General features: G+C 55.8%; 1 protein-coding gene across 1 annotated transcript in view; it reads left to right on the top strand.

Moving 5' to 3' along the window:
* The first annotated feature begins 1,984 nt into the window (after nt 1–1,984).
* Nucleotides 1,985–19,338, top strand: part of ARRDC1 (arrestin domain containing 1) — a 48,767-nt gene continuing 31,413 nt past the window's right edge. Inside the window, exons 1-2 of the mRNA XM_068249187.1 lie at nt 1,985–2,124; nt 14,498–14,608. Coding sequence (XP_068105288.1) covers nt 2,007–2,124; nt 14,498–14,608 — 229 coding nt within the window. The 5' untranslated portion in view covers nt 1,985–2,006. The remainder of the gene's footprint in view (nt 2,125–14,497; nt 14,609–19,338) is intronic.

Raw genomic sequence — 19,338 nt, 5'->3', positions numbered from 1 at the left:
CCCTCCACCAGTGATCTGCCCCCAGCCATTCTCCCTCCACCAGTGATCTGCCCCCAGCTATTCTCCCTCCACCAGTGACCTGCCCCCAGCCATTCTCCCTCCACCAGTGATCTGCCCCCAGCCATTCTCCCTCCACCAGTGATCTGCCCCCAGCCATTCTCCCCCCACCAGTGATCTGCCCCCAGCTATTCTCCCTCCACCAGTGATCTGCCCCCAGCCATTCTCCCTCCACCAGTGACCTGCCCCCAGCCATTCTCCCTCCACCAGTGATCTGCCCCCAGCCATTCTCCCTCCACCAGTGATCTGCCCCCAGCCATTCTCCCTCCACCAGTGATCTGCCCCCAGCCATTCTCCCCCCCACCAGTGATCTGCCCCCAGCCATTCTCTCCCCACCAGTGATCTGCCCCCAGCCATTCTCCCCCCACCAGTGATCTGCCCCCAGCCATTCTCCCCCCACCAGTGATCTGCCCCCAGCTATTCTCCCTCCACCAGTGATCTGCCCCCAGCCATTCTCCCTCCACCAGTGATCTGCCCCCAGCCATTCTCTCCCCACCAGTGATCTGCCCCCAGCCATTCTCCCCCCACCAGTGATCTGCCCCCAGCTATTCTCCCTCCACCAGTGATCTGCCCCCAGCCATCCCCCCCACCAGTGATCTGCCCCCAGCCATCCCCCCTACCAGTGATCTGCCCCCAGCCATCCCCCCTACCAGTGATCTGCCCCCAGCCATCCCCCCTACCAATGATCTGCCCCCAGCTAGTCTCCCTCCACCAGTGATCTGCCCCCAGCCATCCCCCCTACCAATGATCTGCCCCCAGCTATTCTCCCTCCACCAGTGATCTGCCCCCAGCTATTCTCCCTCCACCAGTGATCTGCCCCCAGCCATCCCCCCACCAGTGATCTGCCCCCAGCTAGTCTCCCTCTACCAGTGATCTGCCCCCAGCTATTCTCCCCCCACCAGTGATCTGCCCCCAGCTATTCTCCCTCCACCAGTGATCTGCCCCCAGCCATCCCCCCTACCAGTGATCTGCCCCCAGCTATTCTCCCTCCACCAGTGATCTGCCCCCAGCTAGTCTGCCTCCACCAGTGATCTGCCCCCAGCTATTCTCCCTCCACCAGTGATCTGCCCCCAGCTATTCTCCCTCCACCAGTGATCTGCCCCCAGCCATTCTCTCCCCACCAGTGATCTGCCCCCAGCCATTCTCCCCCCACCAGTGATCTGCCCCCAGCTATTCTCCCTCCAGCAGTGATCTGCCCCCAGCTAGTCTGCCTCCACCAGTGACCTGCCCCCAGCTATTCTCCCTCCAGCAGTGATCTGCCCCCAGCTAGTCTGCCTCCACCAGTGATCTGCCCCCAGCTATTCTCCCTCCACCAGTGATCTGCCCCCAGCCACCCTCCCCACCAGTGATCTGCCCCCAGCCACCCTCCCCACCAGTGATCTGCCCCCAGCTATTCTCCCTCCACCAGTGATCTGCCCCCAGCCACCCTCCCCACCAGTGATCTGCCCCCAGCTATTCTCCCTCCACCAGTGATCTGCCCCCAGCCACCCTCCCCACCAGTGATCTGCCCCCAGCTATTCTCCCTCCACCAGTGATCTGCCCCCAGCCACCCTCCCCACCAGTGATCTGCCCCCAGCCACCCTCCCCACCAGTGATCTGCCCCCAGCCATCCCCCCCACCAGTGATCTGCCCCCAGCTAGTCTTCCTCCACCAGTGATCTGCCCCAGCTATTCTCCCTCCACCAGTGACCTGCCCCCAGCTAGTCTGCCTCCACCAGTGATCTGCCCCAGCTATTCTCCCTCCACCAGTGACCTGCCCCCAGCTAGTCTGCCTCCACCAGTGATCTCATCTGCCCCCAGCTATTCTCCCCTTCTCTCTCCACTCTCCAGCAGGAATGAGCTCCTCCCTCTCCAGTGACAGCAGTGGAGGCGTGGCTGCGGGTGGGCGGGGCGCAGAGCAGTGCTAGTGACGTCACGGGGCAGGCGGGTCAGTAGTGATCGGTACCGGCCATGGGGAAGCTGCAGCTGTTTGAGGTCCGCCTGGCGGAGAGTCGCGTCGTTTTCAGCCCGGGAGAGGCGCTGAGCGGGACCGTCACCGTGCGGAGCTCCGCCGCCCTGCACTACCGAGGTGACTACAACTCCCAGCATGTCCTATCTATATATATATATATATATATCTCACACTAGCGGGGGGACTGCAACTCCCAGCATCACTAGCGGGGGGACTACAACTCCCAGCATGCCCTATATCTATCTATCTATATATATCTATCTATCACTACCGGGGGACTACAACTCCCAGCATGTCCTCTATATATATCAATCACTACGGGGGGACTACAACTCCCAGCATCACTACCGGGGGGACTACAACTCCCAGCATCGCTACCGGGGGGACTACAACTCCCAGCATGTCCTATCTATATATATATTTATCTCACACTAGCGGGGGGACTGCAACTCCCAGCATCACTAGCGGGGGGACTACAACTCCCAGCATGCCCTATATCTATCTATATATATCTATCTATCACTACCGGGGGACTACAACTCCCAGCATGTCCTCTATATATATCAATCACTACGGGGGGGGGGGGGGGGGACTACAACTCCCAGCATCACTACCGGGGGGACTACAACTCCCAGCATCGCTACCGGGGGGACTACAACTCCCAGCATGTCCTATATCTATATATATATATATATATATATATATATATATATATATATATATATATATATAATCTATCTCACTACCGGGGGGGGGGGACTACAACTCCCAGCATCACTACCGGGGGGGGGGGGGACTACAACTCCCAGCATCACTACCGGGGGGGGGACTACAACTCCCAGCATCACTACCGGGGGGGGGACTACAACTCCCAGCATCACTACCGGGGGGACTACAACTCCCAGCATGGCCTCTATATATGTAATCACTACCGGAGGGACTACAACTCCCAGCATGCCCTATATATATCACTACTGGGGGGACTACAACTCCTAGCATGGCCTATGTATATATCACCACTGGGGGGGGGAGGGGGGGGGCTACAACTCCCAGCATGGCCTATGTATCCCTACCGGGGGGACTCCCATATATCACTATATACCATACATTGTCTGTACTCTGTACAGCACCACGAAATAGGTTGGCGCTTTATAAATCACTAATAATATTAATAATAATAATATAGTGCTGTATGTGGGTTCTTGTGTTGGGGTGACAGGTAATGCTGGTGGGTGATCTTGTGTTACCGAATCCGTATTGGAGGATCTTATGCACTACAAGACACAGCATGGCGGCTGCATTCGGGGCACCTGCACTGTATGAGAAGCTAATCATATAATTCACAATTTAAAAAGCAAGATAACTTTTGACATTTTCTCAGCGGATTCCCCCTTTAAGATGTCCATGTTGATGGAGGGGCTCTGCCTGTGCAGTCAGGTCATTGTCCAGAAATAGACACAAATCATTACAAACTGTGTTGGATATGAGCCAGTGAAAACCATCAGGTAGTGTCTGACTCACTTCCTCACTGCATACAATTTGTATGCAAGCTGGAATACGTAGCATTTCATTGACACTCTGCTCTGGTTGGTTGCTTGTTGTAGGTAGTTTCAGTAAATGTACCCTATCAGCCACAATGTCTCCACCATGTCTCCCCCGGCGTGGCCTCTACTCCTCCGCTATTATATGGCTGCCCGAGGGGTCAGTATGTGCCCAGCCAGCATTCAGGCACTGCATTGGGATTATCCACCTGATTACCTCTCACGCCTCTAACGTCTATACTGCAGCTAGTTTACTATCAGTACAGGCACAGAGTAACAGCTTATACTGTACATACCGGAGGCAGCAGAAATCAGCACACTGCAGTGTGTGCAGCGTGTGCTGATCTCTGCTGCCTCCAGTATGTACAGTATAAGCTGTTACTCCGTGCCTGTACTGATAGTAAACTAGCTGCAGTGTGTGCTGATCCCTGCTACCTCCAGTATGTCCAGTATAAACTGTTACTCTGTGCCTGTACTGATAGTAAACTAGCTGCGGTGTGTGCTGATCTGTGCTACCTCCAGTATGTACAGTGTAAGCTGTTACTCTGTGCCTGTACTGATAGTAAACTAGCTACAGTGTGTGCTGATTTCTGCTGCCTCCAGTATGTACAGTGTAAGCTGTTACTCTGTGCCTGTACTGATAGTAAACTAGCTGCTGTGTGTGCTGATTTCTGCTGCCTCCAGTATGTACAGTGTAAGCTGTTACTCTGTGCCTGTACTGATAGTAAACTAGCTGCAGCGTGTGCTGATCTCTGCTACCTGCAGTATGTACAGTATCTGCTGTTACTCTGTGCCTGTACTGATAGTAAACTAGCTGCAGTGTGTGCTGATCTCTGCTTCCTCAAGTATGTACAGTGTAAGCTGTTACTCTGTGCCTGTACTGATAGTAAACTAGCTACAGTGTGTGCTGATTTCTGCTGCCTCCAGTATGTACAGTGTAAGCTGTTACTCTGTGCCTGTACTGATAGTAAACTAGCTGCTGTGTGTGCTGATTTCTGCTGCCTCCAGTATGTACAGTGTAAGCTGTTACTCTGTGCCTGTACTGATAGTAAACTAGCTGCAGTGTGTGCTGATCTCTGCTACCTCCAGTATGTACAGTATAAGCTGTTACTTTGTGCCTGTACTGATAGTAAACCAGCTGCAGTGTGTGCTGATCTCTGCTGCCTCCAGTATGTACAGTATAAACTGTTACTCTGTGCCTGTACTGATAATAAACTAGCTGCAGCGTGTGCTGATCCCTGCTACCTCCAGTATGTACAGTATAAGCTGTTACTCTGTGCCTGTACTGATAGTACACTAGCAGCAGTGTGTGCTGATCTCTGCTGCCTCCAGTATGTACAGTATAAGCTGTTACTTTGTGCCTGTACTGATAGTAAACCAGCTGCAGTGTGTGCTGATCTCTGCTACCTCCAGTATGTGCAGTATAAGCTGTTACTCTGTGCCTGTACTGATAGTAAACTAGCTGCAGCGTGTGCTGATCTCTGCTGCCTCCAGTATGTACAGTATAAGCTGTTACTTTGTGCCTGTACTGATAGTAAACCAGCTGCAGTGTGTGCTGATCTCTGCTACCTCCAGTATGTACAGTATAAGCTGTTACTCCGTGCCTGTACTGATAGTAAACTAGCTGCAGTGTGTGCTGATCCCTGCTACCTCCAGTATGTCCAGTATAAACTGTTACTCTGTGCCTGTACTGATAGTAAACTAGCTGCGGTGTGTGCTGATCTGTGCTACCTCCAGTATGTACAGCGTAAGCTGTTACTCTGTGCTTGTACTGATCGTAATCTAGCTGCAGCGTGTGCTGATCTCTGCTGCCTCCACTATGTACAGTATAAGCTGTTACTCTGTGTCTGTACTGATAGTAAACTAGCTGCAGCGTGTGCTGATCTCTGCTACCTGCAGTATGTACAGTATCTGCTGTTACTCTGTGCCTGTACTGATAGTAAACTAGCTGCAGTGTGTGCTGATCTCTGCTTCCTCAAGTATGTACAGTGTAAGCTGTTACTCTGTGCCTGTACTGATAGTAAACCAGCTGCAGTGTGTGCTGATCTCTGCTACCTCCAGTATGTGCAGTATAAGCTGTTACTCTGTGCCTGTACTGATAGTAAACTAGCTGCAGCGTGTGCTGATCTCTGCTGCCTCCAGTATGTACAGTATAAGCTGTTACTTTGTGCCTGTACTGATAGTAAACCAGCTGCAGTGTGTGCTGATCTCTGCTACCTCCAGTATGTACAGTATAAGCTGTTACTCTGTGCCTGTACTGATAGTAAACTAGCTGCAGTGTGTGCTGATCTCTGCTACCTCCAGTATGAACTGTATAAGCTGTTACTCTGCGCCTGTACTAATAGTAAACTAGCTGCAGCGTGTGCTGATCCCTGCTACCTCCAGTATGTACAGTATAAGCTGTTACTCTGTGCCTGTACTGATAGTAAACCAGCTGCAGCGTGTGCTGATCCCTGCTACCTCCAGTATGTACAGTATAAGCTGTTACTCTGTGCCTGTACTGATAGTAATGTAGCTGTGTGTCCCCGTGTGACATATGCAGGTGCAGTGATGTATAGCAGGTCGGTGTCATATGACGCTGTGTAATGGAGTCTGGTGGTTGTCCTGGTTTCTGGCTCTGGGGAGGCCTCATCCTCTGATAATCCAGATTACGGCTGGTTATGTAGCGTCGCTCTTCCTCCCCCCGGCATTGCTGGAAATAAGTTTTTATGTGGAGCCGGTCGGACCCCCTGTCCCTGCTCTGGGGTGGTGACAGGTCCTCTTTGTAACGTGTCTTGAGAAGCGGGTGTGACTGGGGTCCTCAGATCAGGACTGGCCCACCTGCTGGAGGTCATGGAGGGGATGGAGGGGGAGGGCTGAGCTGCTGAGGATTTGTGCGCTGCAGTCACTGGATATATGTGAGTGAGGCAGACTGGCTCTAACCTGAGCTCACCAGGAAAATCTCCCCCAGCCTGAGCTACCCTGTGACCTCTGCTGCCACTTTCTGCTCCCCACGGTGACCCTGCGTCCCCCTCTGCTCCCTGCGGTAACCTCTGCTGCCACTTTCTGCTCCCCGCGGAGACCCTTCCTCCCCCTCTGCTCCCCTGCGGCAACCTCTGCTGCCACTTTCTGCTCCCCGCGGAGACCCTGCGTCCCCCGTGGCGACCCTTCCTCCCCCTCTGCTCCCCTGCGTCCCCCTCTGCTCCCCACGGTGATCCTGCGTCCCCCTCTGCTGCCACTTTCTGCTCCCTGCGGAGACCCTGCGTCCCCTGTGGCGACCCTTCCTCCCCCTCTGCTTCCCTGCATCCCCCTCTGCTCCCTGCAGTGACCCTGTGTCCCCTGCTGCTCCCCTGCATCCCCCTCCGCTCCCCGCAGTGACCCTGCGTCCCCCTCTGCTCCCCTGCGTCCCCCTCTGCTCCCCTGCATCCCCCTCTGCTCCCCTTTGTCCCCCTCTGCTCCCTGCGGCGACCTCTGCTCCAAGCGGTGACCCTGCGTCCCCCTCTGCTCCCTGCGGCGACCTCTGCTGCCACTTTCTGCTCCCCGCGGAGACCCTGCGTCCCCCGGGCCGACCCTTCCTCAACCTCTGCTTCCCTGCACCCCCTGTGTCCCCCTCTGCTCCCCTGTGTCCCCCTCTGCTCCCCTGTGTCCCCCTCTGCTCCCCTGTGTCCTTCCTCTGCTCCCCCAAACAGGCGACACACCTGAAACTTTCATACACAGGGAACTGCCTGTCAGGATCTTCTTCCTGTTGGACTTCTCTTCCATGCTCCGCTCTCATCAGATCAGCCAGGTTCTGCGTCAGTAGATTGTTAGCTGTGTGACTCAGCGGTGTTTACCTGCAGCGTGTGACTCAGGCGTTGTTGGCATGCGGCGTGTCCTTCCGCTGTCTCCTCCACCTTTGTCCTGAAATTCCTCCCTGAAGGGATGGATAGAGCTGGATGAGCGGTGGCAAGAGTGTAAGCTCTTGGGCTGCCATCTCCACACACTGACTCACTGAATTATACCAGTCCTGAGTGTGATTAATGCGCAGCTATGTGAGATATGCGCAGCTAGGGGCAGTGCAGGGAGTAAACATTACACAGCAGTGCTGAGAGAGATTAGGAATACACAGGAACGGCTGTCTCCAGAACCACCTATAGAGACACACTAATGCTGGGAATACACCATGAGATGTTTTGGCAGATGGATAATGTCCGGCAGGTCCGATCTTATATTCTATTGTTTTTCTGATTGATTTCTCATATAAGTGAATGGAAATTGATAAGAAAATCGATCGGACAGTAAATGTGCTGAAAAATCTCATTGTGTATTCCCAGCATAAGACCTGATTTGCCCCCCCCCCCCCCCCCCTTCTGTCAGTTTAGCTGTAAAACGGCCTGAAAATCCCCCCTAATTACATCCAGGTGCTTTTCAGAAGATCGTTCACCTGTCACATCACGTCTGCGGTGCCTGGAAAGGGCGGTCAGCTTCTAGTAATGGACCTTCTCTGGGCTCCTGTTATATATTCACAATTCCAAGTTAAAGGTGCTCTTAAAAACGTTTGCCTGAATCATAAAAGGAAGCTAAAGTGAGAGATAAATGGAGGCTGCCATATTTATTTCCTGTTAAAGGGGAACTTCAGCCTAAACAAACATACTGTCATCAAGTTACATTAGTTATGTTGATTAGAATAGATTGGTAATATAATCTCTTACCCCCCCTTGTTTTAAAAGAACAGGGAAATGTTTTATTTCATGAGGGCAGCCATCTTTTTGGTTGAAAGGAGGTGACAGGGAGCATGAGACACAGTTCCAACTGTCCTGTGTGCTGATCACCCCTCCCAGCTGCACACGCTAGGCTTCAAATGTCTAATTCAAAATGTAAAATAAAAAAAAAAAAACTGCACCAAAACAGCAGAACGAGAACAAAATCAGAAATCCCATCATGCTTTGCACAGCATCAGGGGAAAACAGCCCGGGCAGTTTTCTTCTGTGCAGCTAAAAATGAGGCTTGGGTAAGAGAAACAAAGTTCTGATGCTGGGAAACTGTTAAAGAAACACCAAGCCTTTTCAGTGCTGCTGAGTCGATTTTAAGTCTGGAGGTTCATTTTAAGCAATACCAGTTGCCTGGCAGCCCTGCTGATCCTCTGCCTCTAATGCTTGTAGCCATAGACCCTGAACAAGCATGCAGCATATCAGGTGTTTCTGACATTGTCAGATCTGACAAGATTAGCTGCATGCTAATTTCTGGTGTAATTCAGACACTACTGCAGCCAAATAGACCAGCAGGGTTGCCAGGCAACTGGTCTTGTATAACAGGAAATAAATATGGTAGCCTCCATATACTTCTCACTTCAGGAGTGCTTAAAACAGGGGCATAGATACAAATTTTGGGCTCCCCAATGTTCCCACCCCTCCTGTGGTGCCCCTCACAGCCCGGGGGCCCATCTCACAAGGGTCATACGACAAGTGTGGCCATCATGGTCATAGCACCAATAACAAGGGTAGCCACAAACCACCTGATCTGCAGTATCTGAGGGAAGGTTAGTAGATAGGATGGCAACACGAGTACCGGGAGACTTGGGAGCAGGATACAGCCGGTATACGGCTCACCCTGCTCCTGCACAAGTCCCGGCAGCAGTAATTACTATTCCCCCTCCAGGTACAGGTGGATGGTGGGGAATGATGGAATTAGTGTGTTTTAAAAGTAACTTCAGCTCCGACTTCTGACGGCACTAAAGTTACTCCCTGTGCGCCGCTATAGATGTAATTCCTATTACGGCCTATGGTGGCGCCGGCTGCACCCAAATCTCCTGCGCTGGTTACGTGTTCACCCCCACACCTCCGGGCCCCCTGCAGTTTGTGCCCCCACTTCTTTCCCAGTTACACCCCATGCTTCAAACGAATCTTCCATTGCTGCGGCACTATACTAGCAGCTGGGCTGTAGGGAGGAGATAATGCATTCTGCTGGACACAGTGAGACGAGGGATCATGTCACCCTTAGGCCTCGTTCACATTAGACAAAGCGCACCCGATTACACGCAATCTGCGTTGCCGTGCGTCGCGCTGCTGATTCCGTTCAGTAGAGTGAGTGGGATCAGCAATGGTGTATGTGAAAATGTGTGCAGCAGTGCGATAGCGCAGTGTTCTCCCCGGGTGGCATGTAGCCGGGTGGGGCAATATGAGAAATGCAGGGCAGGTGCTTCTCTGCACAACTCTGCTTACAGCATAGGAGGAGGTGAGCCGGGTGTCCATCAAAACTAGCTGGGTGGAGCACCCGCCTAAAAGAGCCTGGGGAGAACACTGTAGTGTATTATACTGCTGCGCAGCGCGCATAGTGTAAGCGTCACAAGTGCTCTCTATGCTGCTGACCGCATACTATAGGAAATGCCAAAGGGAATCAATCTCTCTCTGACGCAGATCAGGTTGTGCTATGTGTGGATGGACGTTTGTCGTCTCTCTGATTCTGGCGGTTCTGGTTGGTTGGAGTTGGCGGGTCGGGTGGATTGAGGCTCAGTCACGCCGGAGGCTGTTTTCTGGGTGTTTTCTTCCTTGCTGTGAGCCGAGGAATAATGTCGCCCCGGGGAGATCCCTCTGATTGGACACAGATCGGGTTGTGCTGTGTGTGGAGGGAGGTTTGTCGTCTCTGGGATTCTGGTGGTTTGGTTGGCTGGGTATTTTCGTCCTTGCTGTGAGCCGAGGGATAATGTCGGCCGCCCCGGGGAGAAGCCTTTGTGCGCTGCGCTGGGATTTCAGCTCTTATAATTATTTAACGCCCTTTGTGGGCAGATGGGTGTCGCCGGGCTATTCTCGCTGAACGCTGCTGGGAAGACATCCGCCATTTATACCACCACAGCGCACTGCTGAATCCCCCGCAGGGCTGGCTGGGACTTGTAGTTCTCATAGATGAGTGCCAGCTATAGATCGCTCCGTATGCGTAAACCGATAACGACCAGCAGATCTGGGGTTAGATGGACAGTATTTCTTGGCAATGTGGTGAGGATGTTTCCCGGGATTGGTGGTGACTGGCAGTCACGTGACGCTGGGATCAGGTTGGCATCATACTGGCAGTGGGTTCCTGTTTGCACTGGCTCTGTGTGACCGCATGTTCTGGCCTGGCAGTACACAGTCACATGATGCTGGGATCAGGTTGGCATCATACTGGCAGTGGGTTCCTGTTTGCACTGGCTCTGTGTGACCGCATGTTCTGGCCTGGCGGTACACAGTCGCATGGCGCTGGGATCAGGTTGGCATCACACACAGCTGCTGTCTGGGCATGTCAGCCTGGCAGCGGTTTCCTGTTTCTGCACTGGCTCTGTGTGACCGCATGTTCAGGAAAAGTTTCTACAAACAAACCAAACTTTCCAGTCTTACAACACAGATGAGAGCAGAGGAGGGACCTGCAGCCTGTCCTGTATCTACTGTGACCTGTTTATTACCACATATATACTGATGGGTTGGGGGGTTCCTGGCTCTGATGGGCTGGGGGCGGGGGTGGCTTTGTGATTTGGGCCGTTTGTCCAACCCTCTCCTTTATTTACATTGAGCCACAGGCACCTGGCACAGCAGCAAGTGATAGAGCGTGGTATCACAGCATACGAGAGGGCATGGCAGTCGTGAGAGCATGTGGCATCAGTGTGTGAAGAGTGCGTGGCAGCCCAGGTAGTGAGAGCGTGTGGTATCATGGTGTGTGAGAGAGCATGGCAGCGCAGGTAGTGATGGCGTGTGAGGGCATGGCAGCGCAGGTAGTGATGGCGTGTGAGGGCATGGCAGCGCAGGTAGTGATGGCGTGTGAGGGCTTGGCAGCGCAGGTAGTGATGGCGTGTGAGGGCATGGCAGCGCAGGTAGTGATGGCGTGCGAGGGCATGGCAGCGCAGGTAGTGATGGCGTGATGGGATGGCAGCGCAGGTAGTGATGGCGTGAGGGCATGGCAGCGCAGGTAGTGATGGCGTGAGGGCATGGCAGCGCAGGTAGTGATGGCGTGAGGGCATGGCAGCGCAGGTAGTGATGGCGTGAGGGCATGGCAGCGCAGGTAGTGATGGCGTGAGGGCATGGCAGCGCAGGTAGTGATGGCGTGAGGGCATGGCAGCGCAGGTAGTGATGGCGTGAGGGCATGGCAGCGCAGGTAGTGATGGCGTGAGGGCATGGCAGCGCAGGTAGTGATGGCGTGAGGGCATGGCAGCGCAGGTAGTGATGGCGTGAGGGCATGGCAGCGCAGGTAGTGATGGCGTGAGGGCATGGCAGCGCAGGTAGTGATGGCGTGAGGGCATGGCAGCGCAGGTAGTGATGGCGTGAGGGCATGGCAGCGCAGGTAGTGATGGCGTGAGGGCATGGCAGCGCAGGTAGTGATGGCGTGAGGGCATGGCAGCGCAGGTAGTGATGGCGTGAGGGCATGGCAGCGCAGGTAGTGATGGCGTGAGGGCATGGCAGCGCAGGTAGTGATGGCGTGAGGGCATGGCAGCGCAGGTAGTGATGGCGTGAGGGCATGGCAGCGCAGGTAGTGATGGCGTGAGGGCATGGCAGCGCAGGTAGTGATGGCGTGAGGGCATGGCAGCGCAGGTAGTGATGGCGTGAGGGCATGGCAGCGCAGGTAGTGATGGCGTGAGGGCATGGCAGCGCAGGTAGTGATGGCGTGAGGGCATGGCAGCGCAGGTAGTGATGGCGTGAGGGCATGGCAGCGCAGGTAGTGATGGCGTGAGGGCATGGCAGCGCAGGTAGTGATGGCGTGAGGGCATGGCAGCGCAGGTAGTGATGGCGTGAGGGCATGGCAGCGCAGGTAGTGATGGCGTGAGGGCATGGCAGCGCAGGTAGTGATGGCGTGAGGGCATGGCAGCGCAGGTAGTGATGGCGTGAGGGCATGGCAGCGCAGGTAGTGATGGCGTGAGGGCATGGCAGCGCAGGTAGTGATGGCGTGAGGGCATGGCAGCGCAGGTAGTGATGGCGTGAGGGCATGGCAGCGCAGGTAGTGATGGCGTGAGGGCATGGCAGCGCAGGTAGTGATGGCGTGTGAGAGGGGGCATGGCAGCGCAGGTAGTGATGGCGTGTGAGAGGGGGCATGGCAGCGCAGGTAGTGATGGCGTGTGAGAGAGGACATGGCAGCGCAGGTAGTGATGGCGTGTGAGAGAGGACATGGCAGCGCAGGTAGTGATGGCGTGTGAGAGAGGACATGGCAGCGCAGGTAGTGATGGCGTGTGAGAGAGGACATGGCAGCGCAGGTAGTGATGGCGTGTGAGAGAGGACATGGCAGCGCAGGTAGTGATGGCGTGTGAGAGAGGACATGGCAGCGCAGGTAGTGATGGCGTGTGAGAGAGGACATGGCAGCGCAGGTAGTGATGGCGTGTGAGAGAGGACATGGCAGCGCAGGTAGTGATGGCGTGTGAGAGAGGACATGGCAGCGCAGGTAGTGATGGCGTGTGAGAGAGGACATGGCAGCGCAGGTAGTGATGGCGTGTGAGAGGGCATGGGAGCGCAGGTAGTGATGGCGTGTGAGAGAGGGCATGGCAGCGCAGGTAGTGATGGCGTGTGAGAGGGCATGGCAGCGCAGGTAGTGATGGCGTGTGAGAGGGCATGGCAGCGCAGGTAGTGATGGCGTGTGAGGGCATGGCAGCGCAGGTAGTGATGGCGTGTGAGAGGGCATGGGAGCGCAGGTAGTAATGGCGTGTGAGAGAGGGCATAGCAGCGCAGGTAGTGATGGCGTGTGAGAGGGCATGGCAGCGCAGGTAGTGATAGCGTGTGAGAGAGGGCATGGCAGCGCAGCTAGTGATGGCGTGTGTGAGGGCATGACAGCGCAGCTAGTGATAGCGTGTGAGAGGGCATGGCAGCGCAGGTAGTGATGGCGTGTGAGGGCATGGCAGTGCAGGTAGTGATGGCGTGAGAGGCATGGCAGCGCAGGTAGTGATGGCGTGTGTGAGGGCATGACAGCGCAGCTAGTGATAGCGTGTGAGAGGGCATGGCAGCAGAGGTAGTGATGGCGTGTGAGAGGGCATGGCAGCGCATGTAGTGATGGCGTGTGAGAGGGCATGGCAGCAGAGGTAGTGATGGCGTGTGAGAGGGCATGGCAGCGCAGGTAGTGATGGCGTGTGAGAGGGCATGGCAGCGCAGGTAGTGATGGCGTGTGAGAGAGGGCATGGCAGTGCAGGTAGTGATGGCGTGTGAGAGGGCATGGCAGCTCAAGTAGTGATGGTGTGTGAGAGGGCATGGCAGCAGAGGTAGTGATGGCGTGTGAGAGGGCATGGCAGCGCATGTAGTGATGGCGTGTGAGAGGGCATGGCAGCAGAGGTAGTGATGGCGTGTGAGAGGGCATGGCAGCGCAGGTAGTGATGGCGTGTGAGAGGGCATGGCAGCGCAGGTAGTGATGGCGTGTGAGAGGGCATGGCAGCGCAGGTAGTGAGAGCACATGGAAGCACGGGATCTGTTAACACTACTCCATTAGAACGGGTGTGTGGAAGGGGTTGCCGTGACCACCACTGCGGCAGGGAGGGTAAAATATCGGTAGCTGAGCCGGAACAGGTCTGTGTGCCGTACAAGCGGATCATAAACTGATCCGTGGAACCGAAAGTTGTTAAAAGGCATCAGTTTCCCATCCGTGACCCCCCCCCCCCCATTCCATCAGCATGCGGTCACTGCGCTGGACTCCGCCCCCCATTCCGTCAGCATGCGGTCACTGCGCTGGACTCCGCCCCCATTCCATCAGCATGCGGTCAGTGTGCTGGACTCCGCTTCCCCTCCCCCCATTCCGTCAGCATGCGTTCACTGCGCTGGACTCGTAGTCCAGATGGTGGAACGTGCCGAATGCATCCGTTCACCTTCCTTAGGAGCCGGTCTGACCGGTTTTAAGGCCAATGTGACTAAACGTGAGGGTTACCCGACATCACAAACGTTCCTGTTGTATTTGTCTCCTGACGTTTGTGACTCAGAACTCTGTGATTGGATAAATTCACATATAACTGATCAGCCAATCGCATCGCACCTGACTGTCTCCCCTTCTCTCTGCAGCCATCAAAGTCAGCTGCACCGGCTCCTGCGGGGTCTCCAACAAGTCCAACGACACGTCCTGGAACGTGGAGGAGCAATACTTCAACAGCACCTTCTCCCTCGCCGACAAAGGTATGTCCAACCCCGGCACAGATTGTCACGGAACAGCCGTGAGAAACGCGGGCGAATTGGAAGGAGCCGCGCAGTCCAATTTCTGATCGCTGTCTGGCTAAATTTGTGCAGCCATTACAGGAATCAGAACCGACATTGCTGTTTTTTTAAAATACAAGTTTTTCTCCTCTGCCCCTAATTTAGGTGCAGGATGTCTTTTGAGTTGTTAATTAGCTTAGACATATTCCCTGTGGAAGGCAGAATAACATGGAGGCATTCATTCCCTTTTCTGTTCTGGGAACCAGGTGACACCTAGCTGATCTCATGTAGATGTTAATTAACCAAAGGGTGATAAGGAGGCCTAGGTTCAGCCAGGCAGGCTACGAATCCCCGGGAGGTCTTGACACCTTGCTCCCTGGTAAGGATCAAAGGGAAGCCAGCTGCTAGCAGCTAGCACACATCCTGAATAACCTGAGTCTCATAGCATAATCCATAACTTCCCAGATCTGTCATATTTCTGGGGTTCCTGAGATGGCAGCTTCGCCAAACGTGGGGGAAGTGTAGCATGAGTCCCGGTGCTGGTTCTGAGGAAGATTCAGAACATTCTGAGGTAAAGACTGCCAGTTAGGCAGTTTGAAAGTGCCCTGATGATACCACAGGGGTCCCACCCCTCATGTTTGGTATCAGACTGCTGGGTAAATCGAGACAGACCTGAAAATGTTAGTAAATCTGCCCTGACCTGTACGGTTCTGTGAGATAGAGCCCATATGTGGTTAAGACATGATATCTGGTCCCCAGGACAAGGGGAGGACTCATCTCATGTTCTAAGTGGGTGGGTGTGTGGCTCCGGCCCTCACTCCCTCCTACTGGATCAGGGGCATAAGAATGTCAGAGGAGCCAAACTCAGTGTCCTCCACCCTGAAACTCCATCTTGATCACATCTGTGCCAGCTTGAGGATATGCTGGCATCCACCTGGTCTGAACTCTGAACTTTGAGCTGAAACTAATGATTTTACCAAGGACTTTATGATTCTTCCCACAAAAGGACATCTTTCCAGGAACTAAGTATTTTTTCTCCCTTTCTTTTATTTTTCATACCGGCTATTAATGTCTCAATTGTTGATTTTAATAATTGTCTGTATATATTATTTATATTGCTCTCAATAAACCGACGCTATCGTCAGTTGTTGTTCCAGCTGCCCTATTATTCAGCATACACAGAAACTGATCCCAGGTCTCTGAAGAGACGCTACTATGGTTTATTGTTGGCTAGACAGAATACAGCGTGTTTTAACCGTTTTTATTTGTAGATCTAGGCTCAGACAGTCAACGGGCTCCTCTGTCCCATGGTGGCAGTTATACCCTGAACTAGTGTGTAAGTTGTAATTACCGTACCACACAGGCTCCCTTCTGGTTTGGCTGCGGCCAATTGCCAACGGTTCCTGCGCATTGACTGCGACCAGAGTTCGCACGATCCGTGCGCTGGCACAGTTTGGAAGGCAATTTGCGGTCTGACCACTAGGGCTCCTGTGACACAGATCTACTCACTGGCCTCTCTGACCCCGGCACAGATCTACTCACTGGCCTGTCTGACCCCGGCACAGAATTTATTCAGTGGCCTCTCTGACCCCGGCACAGATCTATTCACTGGCCTCTCTGACTCCGGCACAGGATCTACTCACTGGCCTCTCTGACCCCGGCACAGGATCTGCTCACTGGCCTCTCTGACCCCGGCACAGGATCTGCTCACTGGCCTCTCTGACCCCGGCACAGGATCTGCTCACTGGCCTCTCTGACCCCGGCACAGGATCTGCTCACTGGCCTCTCTGACCCCGGCACAGGATCTGCTCACTGGCCTCTCTGACCCCGGCACAGGATCTGCTCACTGGCCTCTCTGACCCCGGCACAGGATCTGCTCACTGGCCTCTCTGACCCCGGCACAGGATCTGCTCACTGGCCTCTCTGACCCCGGCACAGGATCTGCTCACTGGCCTCTCTGACCCCGGCACAGGATCTGCTCACTGGCCTCTCTGACCCCGGCACAGGATCTGCTCACTGGCCTCTCTGACCCCGGCACAGGATCTGCTCACTGGCCTCTCTGACCCCGGCACAGGATCTGCTCACTGGCCTCTCTGACCCCGGCACAGGATCTGCTCACTGGCCTCTCTGACCCCGGCACAGGATCTGCTCACTGGCCTCTCTGACCCCGGCACAGGATCTGCTCACTGGCCTCTCTGACCCCGGCACAGGATCTGCTCACTGGCCTCTCTGACCCCGGCACAGGATCTGCTCACTGGCCTCTCTGACCCCGGCACAGGATCTGCTCACTGGCCTCTCTGACCCCGGCACAGGATCTGCTCACTGGCCTCTCTGACCCCGGCACAGGATCTGCTCACTGGCCTCTCTGACCCCGGCACAGGATCTGCTCACTGGCCTCTCTGACCCCGGCACAGGATCTGCTCACTGGCCTCTCTGACCCCGGCACAGGATCTGCTCACTGGCCTCTCTGACCCCGGCACAGGATCTGCTCACTGGCCTCTCTGACCCCGGCACAGGATCTGCTCACTGGCCTCTCTGACCCCGGCACAGGATCTGCTCACTGGCCTCTCTGACCCCGGCACAGGATCTGCTCACTGGCCTCTCTGACCCCGGCACAGGATCTGCTCACTGGCCTCTCTGACCCCGGCACAGGATCTGCTCACTGGCCTCTCTGACCCCGGCACAGGATCTGCTCACTGGCCTCTCTGACCCCGGCACAGGATCTGCTCACTGGCCTCTCTGACCCCGGCACAGGATCTGCTCACTGGCCTCTCTGACCCCGGCACAGGATCTGCTCACTGGCCTCTCTGACCCCGGCACAGGATCTGCTCACTGGCCTCTCTGACCCCGGCACAGGATCTGCTCACTGGCCTCTCTGACCCCGGCACAGGATCTGCTCACTGGCCTCTCTGACCCCGGCACAGGATCTGCTCACTGGCCTCTCTGACCCCGGCACAGGATCTGCTCACTGGCCTCTCTGACCCCGGCACAGGATCTGCTCACTGGCCTCTCTGACCCCGGCACAGGATCTGCTCACTGGCCTCTCTGACCCCGGCACAGGATCTGCTCACTGGCCTCTCTGACCCCGGCACAGGATCTGCTCACTGGCCTCTCTGACCCCGGCACAGGATCTGCTCACTGGCCTCTCTGACCCCGGCACAGGATCTGCTCACTGGCCTCTCTGACCCCGGCACAGGATCTGCTCACTGGCCTCTCTGACCCCGGCACAGGATCTGCTCACTGGCCTCTCTGACCCCGGCACAGGATCTGCTCACTGGCCTCTCTGACCCCGGCACAGGATCTGCTCACTGGCCTCTCTGACCCCGGCACAGGATCTGCTCACTGGCCTCTCTGACCCCGGCACAGGATCTGCTCACTGGCCTCTCTGACCCCGGCACAGGATCTGCTCACTGGCCTCTCTGACCCCGGCACAGGATCTGCTCACTGGCCTCTCTGACCCCGGCACAGGATCTGCTCACTGGCCTCTCTGACCCCGGCACAGGATCTGCTCACTGGCCTCTCTGACCCCGGCACAGGATCTGCTCACTGGCCTCTCTGACCCCGGCACAGGATCTGCTCACTGGCCTCTCTGACCCCGGCACAGGATCTGCTCACTGGCCTCTCTGACCCCGGCACAGGATCTGCTCACTGGCCTCTCTGACCCCGGCACAGGATCTGCTCACTGGCCTCTCTGACCCCGGCACAGGATCTGCTCACTGGCCTCTCTGACCCCGGCACAGGATCTGCTCACTGGCCTCTCTGACCCCGGCACAGGATCTGCTCACTGGCCTCTCTGACCCCGGCACAGGATCTGCTCACTGGCCTCTCTGACCCCGGCACAGGATCTGCTCACTGGCCTCTCTGACCCCGGCACAGGATCTGCTCACTGGCCTCTCTGACCCCGGCACAGGATCTGCTCACTGGCCTCTCTGACCCCGGCACAGGATCTGCTCACTGGCCTCTCTGACCCCGGCACAGGATCTGCTCACTGGCCTCTCTGACCCCGGCACAGGATCTGCTCACTGGCCTCTCTGACCCCGGCACAGGATCTGCTCACTGGCCTCTCTGACCCCGGCACAGGATCTGCTCACTGGCCTCTCTGACCCCGGCACAGGATCTGCTCACTGGCCTCTCTGACCCCGGCACAGGATCTGCTCACTGGCCTCTCTGACCCCGGCACAGGATCTGCTCACTGGCCTCTCTGACCCCGGCACAGGATCTGCTCACTGGCCTCTCTGACCCCGGCACAGGATCTGCTCACTGGCCTCTCTGACCCCGGCACAGGATCTGCTCACTGGCCTCTCTGACCCCGGCACAGGATCTGCTCACTGGCCTCTCTGACCCCGGCACAGGATCTGCTCACTGGCCTCTCTGACCCCGGCACAGGATCTGCTCACTGGCCTCTCTGACCCCGGCACAGGATCTGCTCACTGGCCTCTCTGACCCCGGCACAGGATCTGCTCACTGGCCTCTCTGACCCCGGCACAGGATCTGCTCACTGGCCTCTCTGACCCCGGCACAGGATCTGCTCACTGGCCTCTCTGACCCCGGCACAGGATCTGCTCACTGGCCTCTCTGACCCCGGCACAGGATCTGCTCACTGGCCTCTCTGACCCCGGCACAGGATCTGCTCACTGGCCTCTCTGACCCCGGCACAGGATCTGCTCACTGGCCTCTCTGACCCCGGCACAGGATCTGCTCACTGGCCTCTC

The sequence above is a fragment of the Hyperolius riggenbachi genome, chromosome 8, assembly GCF_040937935.1.
Source record: "Hyperolius riggenbachi isolate aHypRig1 chromosome 8, aHypRig1.pri, whole genome shotgun sequence".
NCBI lineage: Eukaryota > Metazoa > Chordata > Amphibia > Anura > Hyperoliidae > Hyperolius > Hyperolius riggenbachi.
Note: the sequence above shows the minus strand (reverse complement) of the source record. Positions and strands in the feature narration are given on the sequence as shown.